Source organism: Schistocerca nitens, chromosome 4 (genome assembly GCF_023898315.1).
Source record: "Schistocerca nitens isolate TAMUIC-IGC-003100 chromosome 4, iqSchNite1.1, whole genome shotgun sequence".
Classification (NCBI taxonomy): Eukaryota; Metazoa; Arthropoda; class Insecta; order Orthoptera; family Acrididae; genus Schistocerca; species Schistocerca nitens.
In genome coordinates, this window is record NC_064617.1 from 219,312,325 (window position 1) to 219,333,375 (window position 21,051).

The 21,051-nt window shown below is 37.4% G+C and overlaps 1 protein-coding gene across 5 annotated transcripts in view; it reads right to left on the bottom strand.

Annotated features, from left to right (window-relative positions):
- LOC126253456 (chromodomain-helicase-DNA-binding protein Mi-2 homolog) overlaps positions 1-21,051 on the bottom strand; it is a 360,408-nt gene that overhangs the window by 86,100 nt on the left and 253,257 nt on the right. For all 5 annotated transcript variants that reach the window (XR_007545964.1, XR_007545962.1, XR_007545963.1 and 2 more), the window contains exons 9-13: positions 14,493-14,689; positions 12,995-13,118; positions 10,067-10,264; positions 2,817-2,977; positions 2,470-2,644 (exon numbers count right to left, since the gene is read on the bottom strand). Coding sequence is in view for 1 of the 5 variants with exons in the window: in XM_049954805.1 (XP_049810762.1) it covers positions 2,470-2,644; positions 2,817-2,977; positions 10,067-10,264; positions 12,995-13,118; positions 14,493-14,689 (855 nt within the window). In the remaining 4 variants the exon portion in view is untranslated. The remainder of the gene's footprint in view (positions 1-2,469; positions 2,645-2,816; positions 2,978-10,066; positions 10,265-12,994; positions 13,119-14,492; positions 14,690-21,051) is intronic.

A 21,051-nucleotide genomic window follows, 5' to 3' on the forward strand; every position in this document is an offset into this window, starting at 1 on the left:
TTAGAGATGTCCATTCCTCTTCAACTGTACTGCCTACTGCGCTATTCCTTATTGCTGTATCTACAGCGTATCTCGTCATTCCTTAGTACTTCCGTATCCCATTTCTTTGCGTATTGATTCTTCCTGACTAATGTCTTGAAGTTCAGCCTACTCCTCATCACTACTATATTGTGATCTGAGTCTATATCTGCTCCTGGGTTCGCCTTACAGTCCAGTATCTGATTTCGGAATCTCTGTCTGACCATGATGTAATCTAATAGAAATCTTCCCCTATCTCCCGGCCTTCTCCAAGTATACCACCTCCTCTTGTGATTCTTGAACAGGGTATTCGCTATTACTAGCTGAAACTTGTTACAGAACTCAATTAGTCTTTCTCCTCTTTCATTCCTTGTCCCAAGCCCATATTCTCCTGTAACTTTTTCTTCTACTCCTTCCCCTACAACTGCATTCCAGTCGCCCATGACTATTGGATTTTCGTCCCCCTTTACATACTGCATTACCCTTTCAATATCCTCATACACTTTATCTGTTCATCTTCAGCTTGCGACGTCGGCATGTATACCTGAACTATCGTTGTCGGTATTGGTCTGCTGTCGATTCTGATTAGAACAACCCGGTCACTGAACTGTTCACAGTAACACACCCTCTGCCCTACCTTCCTATTCATAACGAAGCCTACACCTGTTATACCATTTTCTGCTGCTGTTGATATTACCCGATACTCATCTGACCAGAAATCCTTGTCTTCCTTCCCCCTTCACTTCACTGACCCCTGAAATTTCAGATATATGTTAATATAGATAAATGTAAATTAATGCAGATGAATAGGAAAAATAATCCTGTAATGTTTGAATATTCCATTAGTAGTGTAGCGCTTGACACAGTCACGTCGATTAAATATTTGGGCGGAACATTGCAGAGCGATATGAAGTGGGACAAGCATGTAATGGCAGTTGTGGGGAAGACGGATAGTCGTCTTCTGTTCATTGGTAGAATTTTGGGAAGATGTGGTTCATCTGTAAAGGAGACCACTTATAAAACACTAATACGATCTATTCTTGAGTACTGCTTGAGCATTTGGGATCCCTATCAGGTCGGATTGAGGGAGGACATAGGAGCAATTCAATTCAGAGGCGGGCTGCTAGATTTGTTACTGGTAGGTTTGATCATCATGCGAGTGTTATGGAAATGCTTCAGGAACTCGGGTGGGAGTCTCTGGAGGAAAGAAGGCGTTCTTTTCGTGAATCGTTACTGAGGAAATTTAGAGAACCAGCATTTGAGGCTGACTGCAGGACAATTTTACTGTCGCCAACTTATATTTCGCGGAAAGACCACAAAGATAAGAGAGATTAGGGCTTGTACAGAGGCATATAGACAGTTAATTTTCCCTCTTTCTGTTTGGGAGTGGAACAGGGAGAGAAGATGATAGTTGTGGTACGAGGTACCCTCCGCCATGCACCGTATGGTGGATTGCGGAGTAGGTAGGTAGATGTAGTAGATGTAGATGAAGCAATTTGTAACACTCTTTCTTGCCATATTGAGGCCATTACCAAGGGTGGTTACAGTATAGTTTGATGTCACATGGAGAGAGAAATTTTTTATCTAGTGTGCTCATTCTACACAGCATAAAGCTCTAAAATATTGTGAGGAACTCTTGTTCAGAACAAAAGTTGTGTACTGCAAGGTAATCTCTCAATTTATATTTGAATATCAATATTAATGTCAGAATACAGTTTTCCAGCACTGCTTGATGCCTATTGAAAATGAAACCTGCAGAATAATGCACGTCTTACTATACAAGAAGTCATTCATGATATAACTGTAATCAGCATTAACACTGAACAGATTCATACCACACGTGGTAGAATCTGTTCACAGATTAAAGTGTTAAGTGCAAAATGTTTTTCTGTCTAGCGTTCACAGAATGAATATGGTAGTTCCCTTTGAATGAGTCCATATTATTAATGTTAGCTATAAATTATTTTGTAAAGTGATAATTCAAAACTGATACTTTGGATGTGCATGACAATAATTTTGAAGTGCTGTAACAGTTTGCCTGGGATACCGATTCTTCGAGAAATGTCACTGTGACTTCCTGCGAAGCAAATCCTGTCATAATGACTACGATGATGGAAGCGATCTATGTGACTTGCAAGCAGTGTACTCTTTTGAGGGAGCAGCAAATGGGTCAATGTGACAGGTGGGTCACTGACATCCTAAAGAGCAGAACCCCCAACACTAAAACCAGAGATCCTCCAAGGAAATGGTATAGCAGCGAGTACAAACTTTTGATGAAAAAAATAACCTCAGATGCCTAATAACAACAGAAGACCATGCACATGCAAAAACATATGAGTATACAACTTGCGATTAAAGACTGACACTGTTGATGTTCAAATGCATAAATTAAAGCATATTTGTTAAATACCTGACAAATATTGAAAAATCTATGAGAACAGGCAGACTTACATTGTAATATTCTATTGCTTGCTTCAGACCCAAGATATTCTCATTCTCATCTTCCCATGTTGCCTGATCGTAAGACAAGTCCCGCCATTTTACCAAGTAAAGTGTCCGGCCATCACGCATGACACGGTGGTTGATTATACGGTGTACAATCATCCACTCAGGCTTAATACCATACCTACAACATAAGAATTACATCTTAAAAAAGAGGTGGTACAATATGACCTGAACTTGTGAACTTCAGCAATCATGTATAAGATGTACAAGCTACTACGTCCCTAAATTTTTGTTAGAAAGTGACTCTGTATGAAAGAGCAAAATAAAAATAGATTTATACTATATGGTCTCACCTGTAGTACTTATCTTCAAGCATCTGGTCATCTGCATTTGCTTCCTTAATGCGCTTCATGCGATTATCCATTTCATCCAATGGTTCATCCAATTTTGGTGGTTCATCCATATCATACTTACGCATGTAACTCCTTATCATAAGTGGGTGAAATACATCCATCTAGCAATAAAACAGTTACGTGGCAAGTTAAGTCTGAGAAAATAATATAAATGAAGTGTATATTTAGATACTTTATAAAGGTCATACAAGGGTTTAAATCAAAGTTACATCAAATGAATCCCATTCAAAGTTCCATTACATGACCAAGAGTTTCTTTTTAAGAAAGGATTGGTTTTACTGTGGAGGTTGACTAACAGAACAGAAAATCTTTTAAATGGACAAAAATACTGGACATAGTCAAATGCCTTTAACATATATCTAAAATTTCAGGGGAAAGTGAAACAGATCAAATTAAACTTTGAGCTACATTTAATTTTTCTTTATTTTGGGCTTGTCAATTTGATATTCAGCCACTTACACGAACTACCTCAATGCTTGTCAAATATTCGACAATATGATAGCCTCATTGGAAGATTTATTTTTGCACTCATGAAATCTAATTTGTATATATGATATTTCATTTTTTCTGTGAAGCGGGAAGCTTCTTTTTCTTCTTCTTCTTCTTCTTCTTCTTCTTCTTCTTCACACTAGCTAAGGCAGCCAATGAAATCTGTTGTGAAACACAGTGTGCACTTGCTAATATGTAGGTTCTGGGAAATAGTGTGTCCAAACTTACAAAGGCTGCTTACAGGTACTGAGGGGACACCAAGACTGTCACCTGGCTAACAGTCAAAGGTAATGTTACAGAATTCTTACTTGGAAATATTTTACATACAGAAACTGCTGAACTAGTTATCATCTACAATGCTACGAGTCAACCGAACAAGAATAAACAGAAAAAAAATTGCTTTCCTCAACTCTTCCTTTATGTTGCTATGCTCCTACATAAAATAGATGGTTCCAGGAATACAAGGACCAAGATCAGCCTATTATTAGTAATATCAGGGCACTTGCGTGCAAAACCTCTCACTGAGAATGTTATGATTTCATAGATAACTGTTACGATGCGAAATTCCACAGATTTTGGCACTCTCCTACAAATGGTTCCATATTAGTGACACTGATCATATCACTTTTTGTATTATTTTGTTCACACAGTTTATTTGTCAGAAACTTCTACAAGAAGTAGTTAAAAAGCTACCCTTTTAATCACATACTGACATGGGAATCTAAGCAACTGCAACGAAAGTTTTCATAGAGGACTTCTAAGACAAGGCTCTGGGGTTTTCAGATTTGATATGTTAGCGTGTATATGTGTACAGGAGATAAAATTACCTCCTGGCTATAAAGGAAGAAAATATTATTAAGGTTTTTGTCAGCTGCATCCTCTACAACATGGTATTACATTCTGCAACATGATTCTCATTCAGAAGTTTAGGACATATGGAACAGTTACTGTGAAGCAAAGAAGTGCAAGTTCGCCTTGCGTGTTGCTCACATCCTGTTCTCCATGAGGAAGGATTAAGAGGAGATAGAATGGATTTTTTTTCCACATTTTAGGATTTTTATCTCATTATAAAATTGCAATTTTCCGAATATATCACTCTCATGGGAAGTATTTTATTTCTTAAAAATATAATCTACACCGGTTGAAAATGTTAAAATTTTTTCTTGCATTTCTTCAAGGTCTAATACAATTGGTGATTTTTTATATAGAAGGCTGTGGATTGCTGTATTATAAAGGTCATGTCCAGAAGAGGATGGGCACCAGGTTGAGAAAGATGAAAAAGTTTGAGAGACAAGAAACTTTCTGATGGTAAAACCGCAAGAGGCAGGCTGACAGACAAAATGATTGATGAACTACAGCAGTATTATGAGATGGCCACTAGAAATAATACTGAGGATTTCTTGGAAATGAAGCAGGCAGTATGGACTACCTTCTTCCAGACTGTCAACTGATGAAAAACCAGTACACCACGCCCTCCTGGACCTGATTCATGGTGCAATTACCACAATGCCCAACACTCAAACAGTTCATACGGCCATAAACATTCCATCCCAGCAGCAGTCATGGATATCATAAAACCTATTTACAGAGACCTGGCAAATCCTCAATTACTGAAGAAGTGTCTGCATGGTCAGATTCAAAATCCCAATGAATCATTCAATAATCTTATATGGACTCACTCACCAAAAAATGTTTTTGTTGGAATAAAGACTCTAAAGGAGGGGGGGGGGGGGTCCAGTGATGCTTTATTACTTTTAATGATAGCAACATTGGTAGGGTGAAAGTGCTACAGCATATGGGAATTAATCCTGGAGCAAACTGCATCGGAGAACTTTAATGGATGGACAAGGTTTGCATTGATAAAGCGGAGTATGCAGCACAGTTGGCCACTAAGGAGTCCGGAAAGAAGAAAACAAAAGAAAGCTTGGAAAAAGATAGAGGATGATATACAGTATGGTGCAGGGTGCTTCTGAGTGACTAAAAATAAAAAATTAACCACATATTAAGTGAGTTACGGTCTCTTGACACTTTAGAAGCTGTTACTTAAAATTTACATTTTCTGTTTTATTTTTTCCTAAACCTCAGAAACCACTTTGAGTAGAGTATTCAAATTTTCTGGGAGTAATAACATATGTAGCCTAAGTCTACTGTACTAAAAGAAGAACATAATGTTATTGTATAATTAAAATTATTTAGGATAAAGTACAAAAAAGTAACAAAATTTTAACCGTGTTATTAAAAAATCATATTTCCGAAAGCAGTGGCTGAAATGCAATGATTGTAGTTCAGTGGACTAAGAACATATTGTTTAATGTCCTGTAAAAGTTTCGTGTCAATGGCTACAGTGGTTCCTGAAATACAGGGAAGCCAAGTCACTAAATTTAACATTGTCAGGATAGGGTGCTCCATCTCCCTTTAATGATTTTTAACTGGACAGTTTTCACACCACAGGAGAAAGTACACCGAGTACTAAAAAGGTGCATTTCACCAGATTCGTAAAATGGTGGAAGGAGGTGAGGGAATGTAGTTATAAAATATAAGATGAAGTTTTTTTATTCACATACACATCATACAACTACCTGTTATATGTCTTTTTCCAAAAAATATGGTAGATCTTCTCAACATGAAACTGACAGTAAACATTAAACAACATATTCCCTGGGAATTGCGATAAAATGGACAGCAAGTTAATGACAAAATCTCAAGCACTCTCATCAGCAGAAAATGTAAGAACACACATCTTGATATTGGTCTAGAAGTTGTTGGAAGACTCTTCTTCACCTACAAATTACAACTAAATAACTGAACTGGCACCTTTTTAAGATGAAATAAATTTATGCATAAACAAAAATTCATAAATCGAACAGTGCTATGCCGAATAGGTCACTTGGTAGAATGTCATCAGTTCATGAATGAATAACTTTAATACTATGAGTTTTGGGATAGCTCATCTTCTGATATCTGTGAAACACAGGACACAATAGACATGTAATAAAGGCAACATGAATGGACTCACCACAAAAATGTACACAAGGAACAAGTACAAAACACACATCCTTAAGTTACAAGGAAAAGATACATGCATGTTCATGTACTGTTCCAATTACGAGGTGCGGTCGAGAAGTTTCTAGCCCGAGATAGTTACCGTGATGACTCGCACAAACAACACTGCCTACTTTTATGGTGTCCCTTTGTATATATGCAAGTCAATTTCACGACTCCAGTTTTGTCATTTTTGCCACTGGGATGTGTTATATACTGTAGTGTAAGCAAAACGGCAAATCTCAAACCGTGCTGCGCTTGATTATCTTCATTTGAAAGGAATGACGCCAAAGGAAATTGCGGAGGACATGCCGAATACACTTGAGGACAGTGCTCTGTCTTATGCAACAGTGAAAAACTGGGTGTTCAACTTCGAACATGGAAGAACGAGTGTGGAAAATGCACCAAGGAGCAGGCCTATCACTGTTGCCACTGAGTAAACAGTGACTGCAATTCACGATACAATAGTGCAGGATCGTCTAACAATGTTGCAGCACATTGAAACCACATTTGGAATCTCTCATGGTTGCACTCATGGCACTGTTGCAGATATTTTGGGAATGCGGAAAGTTACATATCTGTGAGTCCCGAAAGATTTGAATGCATATCAGAGATGGGAGCATGTACAGTGTTGTGAAGAAATCTTCCGCCAATTTGAAATGGGTCAACACAGATTTCTTGCAAGGTATGTGACAATGGATGAAACGTGGGTTTACCACTTTGATCCTGAGACAAAACGAAAGTCACAACAATGGAAACATCCTTTCATCCTCTACCCCAAAAAAAATCCAGGTGCAAAAATTAGCCGGTCGGGTGATAGCATCGGTCTTCTGGACTGCAGAAGGGGTAATTATGGTGGATTACTTAACAAAGTACGTTAACTACCAATGCATCTTACTACTGCACCCTCCTCTGCTGTGTGTGTGAAGAAGTTATCTGAGCGTGCCACCAAGTGTATCGCATTGAAAAATAAATTGGTATTCTGAAATTTCTGTCATTCTTTAGTTGTTAGACTAGAAATTTTTCAACTACCCCTCGTATATAACATGGTTGTATGCTTGCCCCATCTCCAAAAAATTCGTGTTATGTAACTAAGTTTATAATACAAATTAACGTGAAAAATCAAACAATGGAAAATTCTGTAGGAAATAATGACAAATTAACATGAAAAGTATTTCTAGATAGCTAACCAACACATGGAACTGCATATTCTGCTGTACTTACTGCAGGGTAGGAATTTAATATCCATGGGAATGTTCCAAGCAGAAGTAGCACATTACAGGATCAGGTACTGAACTGCAAAGTCAATTTTATGCCACAAGATGCAACAAATTTTGATGCAAATCAGAATTAGTTCAATTATGCTGGGATCAATATCATTTGTGGCCTACAATAACCACCAGGTTTGAAGAGGAATAACTTTCAGACAAATTTTTGAAGGAAAGTTTTGCATTCTTCTTGAAATTTGAGCAATTCTACTGACGGCTTTTTTGAAAATCCAAACAAAGTTTGCAAGCAGTAAATTACCACCATTTTTAAGTTTTTGAAGTGTTACCAATGCACCCAATTAATGCTCCAAAAACTGCTGACATTTAACTAAAATAGAGGACAATTTTTTCAAAACTTGCTTTCTGCAAAAACAGGGCAAAAATTAGTTTTTAGATATGAATAATGCCATTTTTGATGTTTATGCTGTGACATTTGTGGAAGTGACAAAATGGCCTTCTGGCTGTGTATCTGAATTATTGTCAGGTCATTGTCAGTTGCAAAGCTGCCTGTCTGAGATGACAAATGTGTCACACGTGTTCTTAGCCTGTGTTTATTTTTAATAAAATGGTAGACGAATACTCTGAACCAGCAACAGAAGTTGAAAGGGGAAGGAAGAGAAGGAGAGTGATAGAAAAGAACCAGTAGAAGGTATCGTGAAGAAAGAGCATGGCAGTTAGATGCCAGATGTGGTCATCTTTCATAGATGACTTAACCTACAATGAAATGGATGGCAAGTAATTTCCAAGTTCACACTTCTGTTAATTATACACACTGTGGGGAGTCAACTGTAATAGAGATCCTCGATAAAGGGCAGAAATCCTTCAGAGCCATGGGCACAGCAGAGAACGATGTAAAAGATGAATCACGCCAATAAAAAAAGAGAGACCAGATATGGCAAAACTGACGTAGTTTGTTAAAATATCCAATAATGCCATGTAGTTACACGGAAATATATTGAAGGAGAACTGGGTGTGGGTGGGAGACTGGACTGTAAACTTGATAATTCGATTGACTTAAAATATTTAAATGTTTGTATTGATGTAATTATGGCAGTCTAAATCAGTAATACATAAAGTTATATGTAATGTATTTGTTTATTGAGTAAATGGATGATTAAGAAAGTTGTACATCAATATGTTATGCATAAAGCAAAGTCTTCAAATAAGCTGCTATTTTCATAGTCTTTTTTAAATATATGTACGTGCATTGCTCTTTTGATTTATGGATTTATCAATTGCTGCTTTGAAATTAATACATTACATGTGAAGTTTTGCAAAAATTTTATCCATATACAAATCCCTAAACAGTCTCTTGCATTTCTTAAAAATTACAATTTTCAAGAAAGTCAGTTTTGAAAAAACTGATCCTCAATTCTTGGAGGAATAAAAGCTGCAGTAATAATGACAATGTAGCACGAGAGAGATTTCTCAAAAAATACACTTGCAGCTCTTAATTATGCTGTATGATTCTAATGTTTTTTCCATTCTGACCGACCGAATCATTGACATCACAGGGAGAGGAACATTTTTTTAAACACACGTTTTTTACGTATACTGATGGAGAATTTACTGACTAGGTATCATTACCTCGATACCAAAACAGTGAAGAAAGCACTGAAATTGGTGCGTGGTCCTTAGATGACCCGCAAGATGAAGAAGAAGAAGAAGAAGAAGAAAGCAGTCAATGTTCAATACGTATCAAGGAACATGTACTGCAAAATATTTATAAAATAGTGGTTGTAGAAGAAATTAAAGTGATGTTAAAAATTCTAACACACAAATTGCACTTACTGCCGGACAATGAAAAGTGGACATGACAATTCAACTTCCAGCTAACAAAAAACTCCCAAGTTCAGCGAGCGCACTGGAGGAGATCATAACTGAGCAACAAACATAAAAATACTGAATTCATTCAATCAATAAAGAGTTGAAATTTCTTGGAGTCTTTCAGAATTTACCATGATCTCTCTAACTTGTCTAGGCAAATTGAATTTTCCTCATAAGTCCAGGTTATCGAGACAAATCACCACCTGTCCTGATGAATTTTCCATTTTCAAATGGATATTGTTAAATATATTTGTGCTTTGAATCAACGACCCAGCAGGGCACCTAAAAACACTCTACCTATGGTAATGTTTGTCTCAGAGGAGAACCATCATTCAAGGTTTCTGTTACAAAAATATTACACAGTTTGAATCATTCAGCTTTTAATACAGAATGTGTGGCATAATAAAATATAATCAAGAGGCCAGACTTTTGAAGGAGGTGTGTCTAATGTAACAGCTTAGAGGAATGACAAATTAACGTTTTTGCATATTTAAATATTCCTGAAAAAATTTGAAACCTGTTTTTCCAACATCTCACTACTTCATTAAGAACAAAATGTCTTACCTGTATTTCTGACACCCAGTCACAATGCCAGTATGATTTTTCATGCCATTTGACAAAGAATTCCCTGAAACGAGGTGGTTTTCGCTGTCCTTTGCTACTCGATGGTTCATCAGATTGCTTTTCATCTCCATCTTTGCCTTTGACCTCTGACCAACGCCACGTTAATATCTTTGACACTTTACCAGGAAGTGGTTTGCACTGCAAGTAAAGCAGAATGATCATTGTACTAGATATGAAACAAGGTAGAACACAGGAGATATAAGACAACCAGATGTAGCAACAAGAACTGAATAAATAATCCATTTTTGGGCTTACAGGGACCAGGAAAGGCAGCATAACGGAGCTTGACCCTGTGGGAAAATTACCTGTTGCTTTATTGTTATAACACATACAACAATGCAGACTAAATACTGTCAATTTTATCAATATATTAAATTTAGACATCACTGGCACTCCGCTATCTTGGTTGCATACAACTGCCATAAACGAGTCTACTCAATCTTCTCAACTTAGTGTCCCCTCCCTCTACCCTCCTACTAGTAACAGAATGTCAACAGACAACCTATGTCTTTATTGATTTAACACGGTACACTACTACTCCCTAACACATACAAAGGCAGTTACCAATGGCTCCTGAAGCCTTACAAAGTTAGACTATACTGGCCACAACTATCTACAAAGATGCTGATGGGATCTGACATTCAATGACTCACTGGTAACTGCATCAGAAATATATGGCAGTCAGTCAACACACACCTTGCAGCATCATACGAACACTACCAACTAATATGGCCTTTCGTTACATTAGAATTGGTATGAGAATGTTCCATGTCTGCATGATGTGGCAGACATGATCTGTCTGTCATGTAACAAAACAGTGATGAAAGTTCAAGTTTCTAATGGAGCTAAATCCATGGTGCAGATCATTCTGCTAAACCATGGTACCCCAATGAATACAATAATGTACAAAGGAAAATTCCTTAATTTAGTTCGATATCATATCAATCAACACTAAATGTATCATTACATGATGACTGCTTACTAACAAATGGACATAGTTATGCTTTAATAAAACACTGATGGACACTGTTGAAAAGCGAAGTACTTGCACACCCAACTGCCAGCCAGTGAATCAGTAACTTTTAAACCAGTGTAGCAGTGCACATTACTGAAATGCTGCAATTTAGGGTCTACAGCACATGCTTAAGGCATTCTCTCAGGACAGAAAAACGCACACTAACAAGGAGCTGGCGACACCAAAGTGTGGAATTCCGCATTCCACTACACTGCGGAACGTGGAATAAAGAACCTGGCATGGCACATTTTTGTCTCCTGGAGAGCAACATGGCAAATGACATGCGACATGTTTTAGGTCGCAAGCAGCACAGAGGAGCCCCAATATTGTACAGCATTAAACATCATTTTCTTTCTCACAGAGAACATGGTATGAATATAAATTGTTTCAAAGCATCAGCAAATTGACGATCTCTGAAAAACATGTTGTTTTAGCTATGATTTGTTGTAATAAAACAACAGGAAACTACTTTTAAGTAGGTGAAGGCTTCCTGTAGTTGATGTTTTTAGTGTTATAACATGTGTGCTACGAAAGTATACTGTTTCAATGCTAAGGTACAACTTGCATGTCAGACATCAAATAATGGCATCTGGAGATTGTGTATACCATATACAAAGGCCCAGACGCTATGTCGAATTTGTAGCGAAGTTGGTAGTGTTATGAGCTCTGAGTAGCAAAGCTCAATGGAGGGGGTCCATGTCCACCTGCTCTCAAATATTTTTTCTTTCATATCTGTTTACTAAAAGATTCTAGGTCATTCTTATTCATTATCATCTTGAAAGTCAATGTTATTTATTATAAATAATGAATTTGTTGCAAAGGCCAACGACTGTCCAGAGATCTTAACATGACTGCCAGTCTATGTCAAAGTAAACCCAAGTTACACACAGGAAGTTTTTGTTGTTGTGAAACTTTCTGTACAAAACATATACCTATCTCCGAGTTTATGGACTCACTCATGTTTGTATTCTGCCAGTGAAAATCTTTTTCAGTGAAGGTGAGCTGCTTCAAAAAAACTTGTCTCTCACATCCAAATGAAATTACGAAATGAATCTTGATCTCAAAATTATGTGATGAAGTACATTCTTTCAGTGTGATGACTGTCAATGTTACATAGAATATATATATTATGTAAGTGCGGGCTGATGTTAGACACACTACCTTAACTATATTCAATTTAAAACCCAAAATGGGATAAAAATTCAACTCAGTTAACAATAACTTCTGCCAGTACGTAGCTCAACTCTGTGTACAGCATTATGTGGTATTTCTCTACAAGTAATTCACTATTCAAGCCACTGATGAATCCAGAATCTGCTTTGTGGTTTTCTCTACTCTCCAACAGAGTTAACATAGCTATTTTACGCACATCCATTCTCATAAGAAAACTGTGTGGTCTTTGGGCCAGATAAAGCCCACAATGTATGCAGGAGAGAGCAAAGCACATTAACCAGGTCATCCCACGTGCCGACGGCAATGCCTCAAGTTAGATCAGATGTCTCTCCATGTCAACATTAGCAACCTTACCCAATGGAGGACAGTTTCAGGGCAATGCTCCAGAGTCTCTACAAATACCGGCAACTTTCTTTTGAATGTTTCCTTCTCTTTACTTTTATAGCTGCTCTAACTAATTTTTTTTCTCCTGTACTGTTGTAGTTGGCACACTGATTATCCAGGATGTCATACTATTTGTCGAACTAGCTTGTGCCTTATACCTATGAAATGTTTCCCAAAAGATTCACTACCCAACACAATCATTAAGGCATAATACTGATTAATTTCATACTTAATATTTCAACTAATCAATAAAACACTACACAGCTGCAGACACTCTTCTGTAATATTAAACTTACTGAGCAACGTGGACACTTCCAATCTCCGTCAGGGATATCCTTAAGTGGTGGATTTAAACAAAACGTGTGATATGCTGAAGGACAAGAGTCACAGCACAAAAGCTCGCCACCATCTTTGCAAACTCTGTAACATTTTAACAGTTATTTCAGTCATCCATGAACAACAATGTTAGAAAGAATAATAATTACAGTGACAATCAATAACTGAACAATAAATTACAACTAACACGGTTGCTTCTATACAATAGCAGTTGTGTAATATTTATGCTGGACTGGTAAATATTACATATCCAATACACATTTGGTAGTTCGTATTGTATTCTCCTTAGTACTATTGACATATGGTACTATAATGTACTAGTAGTTAATTAACAGTAAGCAATGGTCATACTATCAGATATGCTCCTAAACAGATGTTAATATAAAATGAAACATGGTATGTGAATAACTGCAATTCTTCATAACAGAAAGGCTTGGCAGACTCATTTGTTACAACAAGAAGCCCCACATAACAACACTTAAAACATCAGATCACTGTGTCATTCATTGTTAAAAACATTTGGATCCACAACAAAACTTTACCTCTTGTAGAATCCAGGATGGAAAGTAACAATATTATGAGAAAGAAAGTTGCCACTTACCATATAGCGGAGATGCTGAGTCGCAGATAGGCACAACAAAGGCCCCAGGCCCCAATTAAAGCTTTTGGCCATTGGTCTTTGGAGACAATAGACACACATATGCGCCCCCCCCCCCCCAAACACACACCACTCACATTGGTGACCTCCCTCACTCTAAAAACAGGAAAATCTCTTAAAGCATACTGACAATGCACCTTAAAACAGGGGTGCCATTCATGTTATAAAAATCTTAACAAAAGAGGGTATGAAATCAAATTTGACCTGACATACCCTTTTGGTTGGGAAATGAAGGTATATTACAAGAGGTGTGGGAAGTGACCTCCCTCTACCTGTATACGCAGTTCAACACAGTGCTGGATATTTGTGAATGCTGCTGCCTGGGTATTGGGCACAACAGCCTGGATTTAAAGGTGAATGTTCTCACGTAATTCATTGATGGTGCGTAGTTTGTTCTTGTCACTTGATCTTTGAGGTGACTTCACAGAAAAGAAGCCAGCAGTGGTGAAGTGAGGTGAGGTGAGCTTGGAGGGACCACAAACATCTGAAAATCACTTTGTCAGTAAAACATGTTTCCACCACAGCCGTACTCATTTTAGACACATGGCTTGTTGCCCTATCTTGCTAGTACCAGACAACTGTCAGTTTCATGTCATTCAACTTGCTCTTCCACCGAGTATCAAAATATTGTCAGAATCACACAGCAGTGGAAGAAGCAAATCACACGGAAGACCACAAACAGTAAGCCATACAACATTGTTCAACTTCAGTAACTTGGAACTACCAAGCTGAAACAACTAAATTGGCGAAGTTCTCAAAGTTTTTCTCACATTAGAATCAAAACAAATTTTCACTCTTACCTGCAAAATTCCATGTGCTCATCATCATCCTGTTCCTGAACCCCTTCCCCCTCACAATGTGGGCATGACCATTTGCCTTCTGGAGTCTCTTCTAACTCTGGATCAAGACAGACAAGATGATACGCTCGAGGACACGTATCACAGAGTATTATTTCACCACCTTGCTGGCACACTTCACAGTAGTCCTGGTGATCAGTCTGGAAGAGAGCAATAAAATTCTTAGTAATGATCGTCCTCCCCCCCCCCCCTCCCCCTATGGCTTCCAGTTTAGTACTTTTACACTCAGATATTTACAATTTTAAGCATGAAGCCTTCTTCAAAGTAAAATTTTGTAATTGTTTTAGTAGCCCTGTTTCACATGCATTGCAGACGTGTTTATGTTTACATATGATTTGCAATTCAAAAAAAGCATGCCGAGAGGGGAGGGGGCAGGGAGGGACAGGGACATGCAGGGTGTTGCGCTGGGGGAGGGGGCTGCGGAGGAGTGGGAGGGGCGAAGGAAATTTGTCATAATAAGATGCAGTGAATAATTTCTTACATCAAACAGTCCAACTTCAAGTGCATTGAAATGTAAAGTATACACTATACTTTTATTTGGAAATGAATTAGGCGAAAAAGAGTGAAGTAAAATAGGACAGGACTTTTAAATGCGAAGGGAAGAGAAATATATGGTTGGTATTGGAGGGAGTAGAGGGGAAGAAGCAGGAAGGAAAATGCAATGAACAAAGGAGCAGCAAAAAGTTACCTTAGAAGCTATGGCCTTATGAACAATACTAGTATAGGTTAATTATCATAACACAAAAACTGGCAATGCAACTTTTTGGAAGATAGTAAACAGTGATGCCAATTAACCTCTTTGCTGCTACAGACATGCTTTCTGCAATTTTTGCTGAAGGCGGCCTTTGATATAGCTGTACTGCTCACCAAATGCTGGTCTTGTGCCGAGAGATGGCATTTTGGCAGATAGAGAATACTCATCAACTACTGATGTTTTGAAAACTATCAGGAGAAAAAAATTGATTCTTGCACATCTTAGTCACAGATCTTCACTTGACAAAGAACTCAATTTCTTTTTGTTATTTGTCATACTACTGCACTGAATCAAATTAAGTAAAACACGGCATTCAATTTTAAAGAGCTCGCAGAGGTAGAAACGCACTGCATAAACTTTTTGTATGGTTGATTTTAGCTTACATCCCAGGAGATGAAATGTGCACAAGAAATCAAAATTCTACTTTAAAATTAACAGCAGAACAGTACCTAATTTCTTTCACAAATTACTGGATTCTGTATCTGACAGTCACACCTGATGCATCCATTCACATCCTTCTGCACTGCGAATCATGTGGTCATAAATAAGGTATGTATGCTGATTTATAAATACTCTGAACTTTTTTATTTACTGAGACATGGAAGTAATGCGTACATAGCAGTGAGAGGTCGGCGACAAATAGGAAAACCAAGTGGCATGTGTATACACATCAACAGCACCTGAGGAAATGGTGTAGCAGGGCGTGTATACACATCCACACAATGAATGGAAGGGTTAAGGCAGTACTTTCAATCCATTTTGATTACTCATTTCATCAGTTATATTAATCTTCCTTTCTCACACTTATCTACCCTCCCCTACCACTACCAGTCATGGATCAAGCTGTGTTCTTTCTTGACAGAAACAAATTAACTTTGGAACATATCTGTACACTCCTGTAACTACTTACTATCAAAACTTTTGCACAAGTTATTTTTTTTTGTCAGTAGGCACTTGTGTGAATTAGCTGTCCCTTTTCCTCAAGAATATCTAAAAAAAAGCGTATCATATGAATGTCAGAACATTAATTTGTTTCCTCCAATGAAGGACTCTATTACATTTCACTCAAATTGTACTTGTTTTTACTATAATGGCTGATAAGAACTACTTATAACAGAACTTTTTTTTTAATTTTTTGCCATAAAATCTGATAAACCTCATACACGTTACTGTTAAACAATTCACAACTGCTTTTCTTACACTACATGCTATTTAATATTCCCTGCACGAGCATTGCTGGATCATATGCAACCCTTTACTGAGAGCTACAGCTTCAGTCTATGAAAGCACACAAAATACACTGTACAAAGAATATACCCACATGCTAGGAAATACATGCTACCTTTACCAACACAGTCTTTCTGTATCAGTCACCACTGCAAAGGCAAAAAGAACTTAAGTGCTTGATGAGCAATTTAAAATGCCCTAACTCATCTTTTTCTCATTCTCTCCCATGGTCATTAAACATTACATTTACACTGAGCACATCAGACAGATTGTTCTGACCGTATCTCCTCTTTAATGTCATCCACTACGTCTACTCAAATTGTTCAAACTTCAAATTTTTGTCTAATTCTGTAACATACTGAATCTGTTAAGACATTTAAGGGCCAACCAGTATACAAAATGTGATATTTACAGGCACTGCCCACTTTACACTTAGATATTTTACTGTGCCTTTTGCATAAATTTCTGCAGTGGTAACATGTTACACAAAAATAACCTGACTGTCACTACTAAGTACTGGTACACCTCCACAAAAACTATCAGTAACAGTAATATTGTTAGTTGACAATTTAAATATATACACACAACAATGTTGTAAATACATTTGGAACAGTGAGAACACCGATGACAACACTGTTTATGTAATCACATTTTCCTTTAGCACCATGTGCAAATTTTTACTTCAAGAAAGAAGTAAAAATTGAATATTAGGTGCATAAACATATTCTGTACGTCTTACAATTCATAATACAGCTTCATGGTGATGGTTGAGGTGGTGGTGTTGGTGGTGGTAAGGACAGACTCCCATTCAGTGCAGGAAGAATTTACTATTTGGTCCAGGAAATAAACGTTCCAACAATCTTGTCCACATTTATTAGTCACATCTCTACACACAACTGTGAGCAACAAAGTACGGTAATTTTTATCTTCTACTTTTTCATCACTACAGATTTCTCAAGACAAAATTCGATGGGCTCTCAATTGTATTTTTCTCTTAAGGTATCCTATTCACATCATTATACATTCTCTCATTTTCAATGCCATCTAAATGCTCTTATGTCTTTCTTATAGCATTTCTTTTATCAGAGATATAGGTTATCTTTAGTGGTATCATAAAATGTCTGATCATGCTGCTGCTTCTCCTGGGAGTACTTCTAATTCTCCTGGGAGTACTTCTAAGAATCCCCCCGGGGTTGCCAGAAGTTTCCCAAAGTGAAATTCCCCAATTTCCAGATACAGTTTTAGCATCTTTTTCTGACGAAGTTTGAGGTCTGAAGGCTAAGTAAAGAGGTAAGTCGACAAAAAGATGTAAGGACTTCTGTATTTCTCAACTTGTTTTTAACTGTAATTTTGAATGAGCAGCAAGTTATTGTCTTCTAAGCTAAGTACACAGGTACGTTGTGTACATAAAAAACCATTTTTAGTCAAAGGATTTCAGTGTTATTAATGATTCAACTGCAACTTTGAATTATCAGCACGTTTTTTCCTGCACGAACTTTATGAACTTTCCAGGCGTGATAATGATTCAGATCAGACAAACATGAAAGGAATATATTGTACAAAATAATATTAAAGTTACAGAAATATGAACAGCAGCTCTGAAGTGCATATAGTGACATTTTCTCTGATAAATAATACTCAGTGTATTGTCAAACAATATATAATAAAATTAAACAATGGAAACCACTCAAAACTCCTATGTGAGAAAAGTGATCTCTTCATTAATTCCACTCAGTTCAGTGGCCCTATTTGCCAGTATCCATGGCTTCTTGGCCTTCAGTTCGTCATTGTGCTGGACATTGGACCTCTTCTGTTCAGCTCGCTTGGCTCCATCTATTTCACGTTGCTTCTGCTTTAAAGCCTTGCCATACCGAGCTCCAGCATTGCAGTAGTCCAGAATCACTGTCTTGCTAATGTCAATCTTAAAGACACTGCCAGTCGATTTCAGGTCGTCATATACTTGATGTAGTGCTACAATGACTTGGTTCGTTGGTTGATTATCGTACATACTTTATTAATGGAAAAACCTTACACTACGAAAGCTTGACCATGACTCAGCATGATAACCTTTTGAAGTATCACCATCCAGTAAGTCTCTCCAGAAGTGATCTATTCTCGTCGCACTTCTCTTGTAGCTTGCACCGAGATCCAAAAATTCTTGCTTACAAAGAAGCTGCATGAATTCTTTATCACAGTCCTTAGCAATCATCCAATTGTGTAAAGATTTCTACTCTTGCTACTGCTTGAGCTGCTATATGTATCACAAAAGCTCACGTATCTACAAACGCAATGTTTCAAAAATGACTTTGCAAGGAAGTATGAGCACATTTTGAACGGAAAGTCCCAGCACTTAGTCCTGAAAGTTAAAATATTTTTGGCAGGCACTTTTACCTTTCTCAGCTAGACCATACAGCATGACTTAAGTTAATTTCTTTGGCAGGAACAAGACTAGCTTCATCTTCAAGTTTTACATCACATACCACTTTCACAGAAGACAACACAGACGTGTTCAAATTATTAGACTCAACGATTATTTTTGGTACTCTTAAGGTTTTTGGTGAAAAAATAGGAGAGAAAAGTGTAATAATTGATTTGTTTTAATGGTTTGATTGATATCACAAAATTTCCTTCCAAGCAACTCGCAGATCGCGGAATTTTTCACAGTTGGTAATATTTCTCACTTTCCCTCCAAATCGTGTGTGTCCATGTACAAACTTTGAAACTGTATTTTACGTTTCTGTGATGAAACTGTATTTTACATTTCTGTGATGTACTTCAGCTTGTTATTTATTCTATCAAGTTCTTGCTACATTAACAAGACATTATATAGCTTGCGAACTTGCACCTGTTTTTAGCTACAGGAATAAATCACAGAGTTTCCATAGAAAGTGAGGTTACGGGGAAGACAAAAGATGTTTCACCTTCGAAAGTTTCGGCTGTGCTAGCACTTCTTGCTGAAAATCGTTATGAGTAGCAAGCAATTGCTGACAGAATGAGAATATCACACAAAACTGTCAGCAGAATCAAACTTTCAGTGCAGAAAGGTGGTGAATACAAGCCAAACAGGAAAGGAAAATGTGGATGTAAAAGAAAATCAGTCCTAGAACAATGAGAAGACTTGCAATCATACCAACAGTGAACGATAAACTTACTTCTACAGACACGAACCATCAGCTGAAAGGTTGAAGTTTCACCTGTGGCAGTGAGGAGAAGATTGTCTGAATGTGGTTTAAAGGCATCACCAAAAAAAAAAAAAAAAAAAAAAAAAAAAAAAAAAAAAAAAAAAAAAAAAAAAAAAAAATCGCACCTGCCATGAAAACCAGAAGATTGCAGTGCCCTAAACAATTTCAGGAATGGACAAGTGAGGACTGGGCTAAGGTATGTGCAACGATATGGTACATTATGTGGGTCTGATCTCTAAATTTAGGAGTTTTAGCTTGAAACTATGATGCTTTCTTGACACTGAAAAAAATGCACATTTGAATTTTGGGACTGTTGAGGTCTCCTATGCTACTATTCCCAACTTTTCTAACTTGCAATTTTGTACACATGCTTCAGGTATGCTTCAGTGTTGACTCTATATTCACTGTGATGGAAGAAAACAGCCAGTATGTTCGTCGCAGACCTGGAGAACAATTCAAAGCTGAGTGTGTGCAACAATGTGTGAAGCATTCAACTTCCATTATTGTCTGGAGTGTGATGTCTGTGAAAGGTCCTGGCAGGTTACACATTGTCAAAGGGGCAATGAGGCAAGAGAAATATAAAGATATCTTTTAAAAGGAACTTTTTCCCCCAAATAAATGAGTGGTTTCCTAATAAAGATGCCATTTTTATGCACGATGGGACACCTTGCCACAAAGCCAAAAGTGTTTCCAAGTACCTGAAAAAAAAAAAAAAAAAAAAGCAACTGAAAGTGTTGCCTTGGTCAGGGAATAGCCCTGCTATGAACCCAACTGAAAATTTATGGGCTATTGTGAAACATAGGATAAGGAAACTTACAATAACCAACAAACAAGATCTCATGGAGAAACTAGAGGAAATCTGGTACCATGACAATGATATTAAAATGTCAAGTGTAAAGTTAACAAAACTTTGCCAAAAAGGATAAAGATGATGATTAAGAACAAATGCATGCATAAAAAGTATTGAATGTACAAATATAATCTGTATGTGGACGTATATGTGTGATAAATGTAAAGTTTTAGAAAAAATGTCTTTAGTAAGTTGAACAAGCTGTACATCAGATTAATTACTATGGACATTACATCAGCAAGAATAGAAGACGAAGCATTATACAGGAAAGGTGCCACGAGGCTACACAGTGGAATTCCCTCAACTAGGGTGTGATCTGCACTGAACAAAGCCTAAAACAAGATGTTTTAGCTGGCAGCACATTATCTTTGTGAAGTACTTCACCACCACGATCAAATGGACCCAGCCTGTGGGCATGCTGGAGAGGCTAGATCTAATGGGTGAGGCCTGCACATTAGTGAGAAATGATGGGCCCGATCCATCAGACAT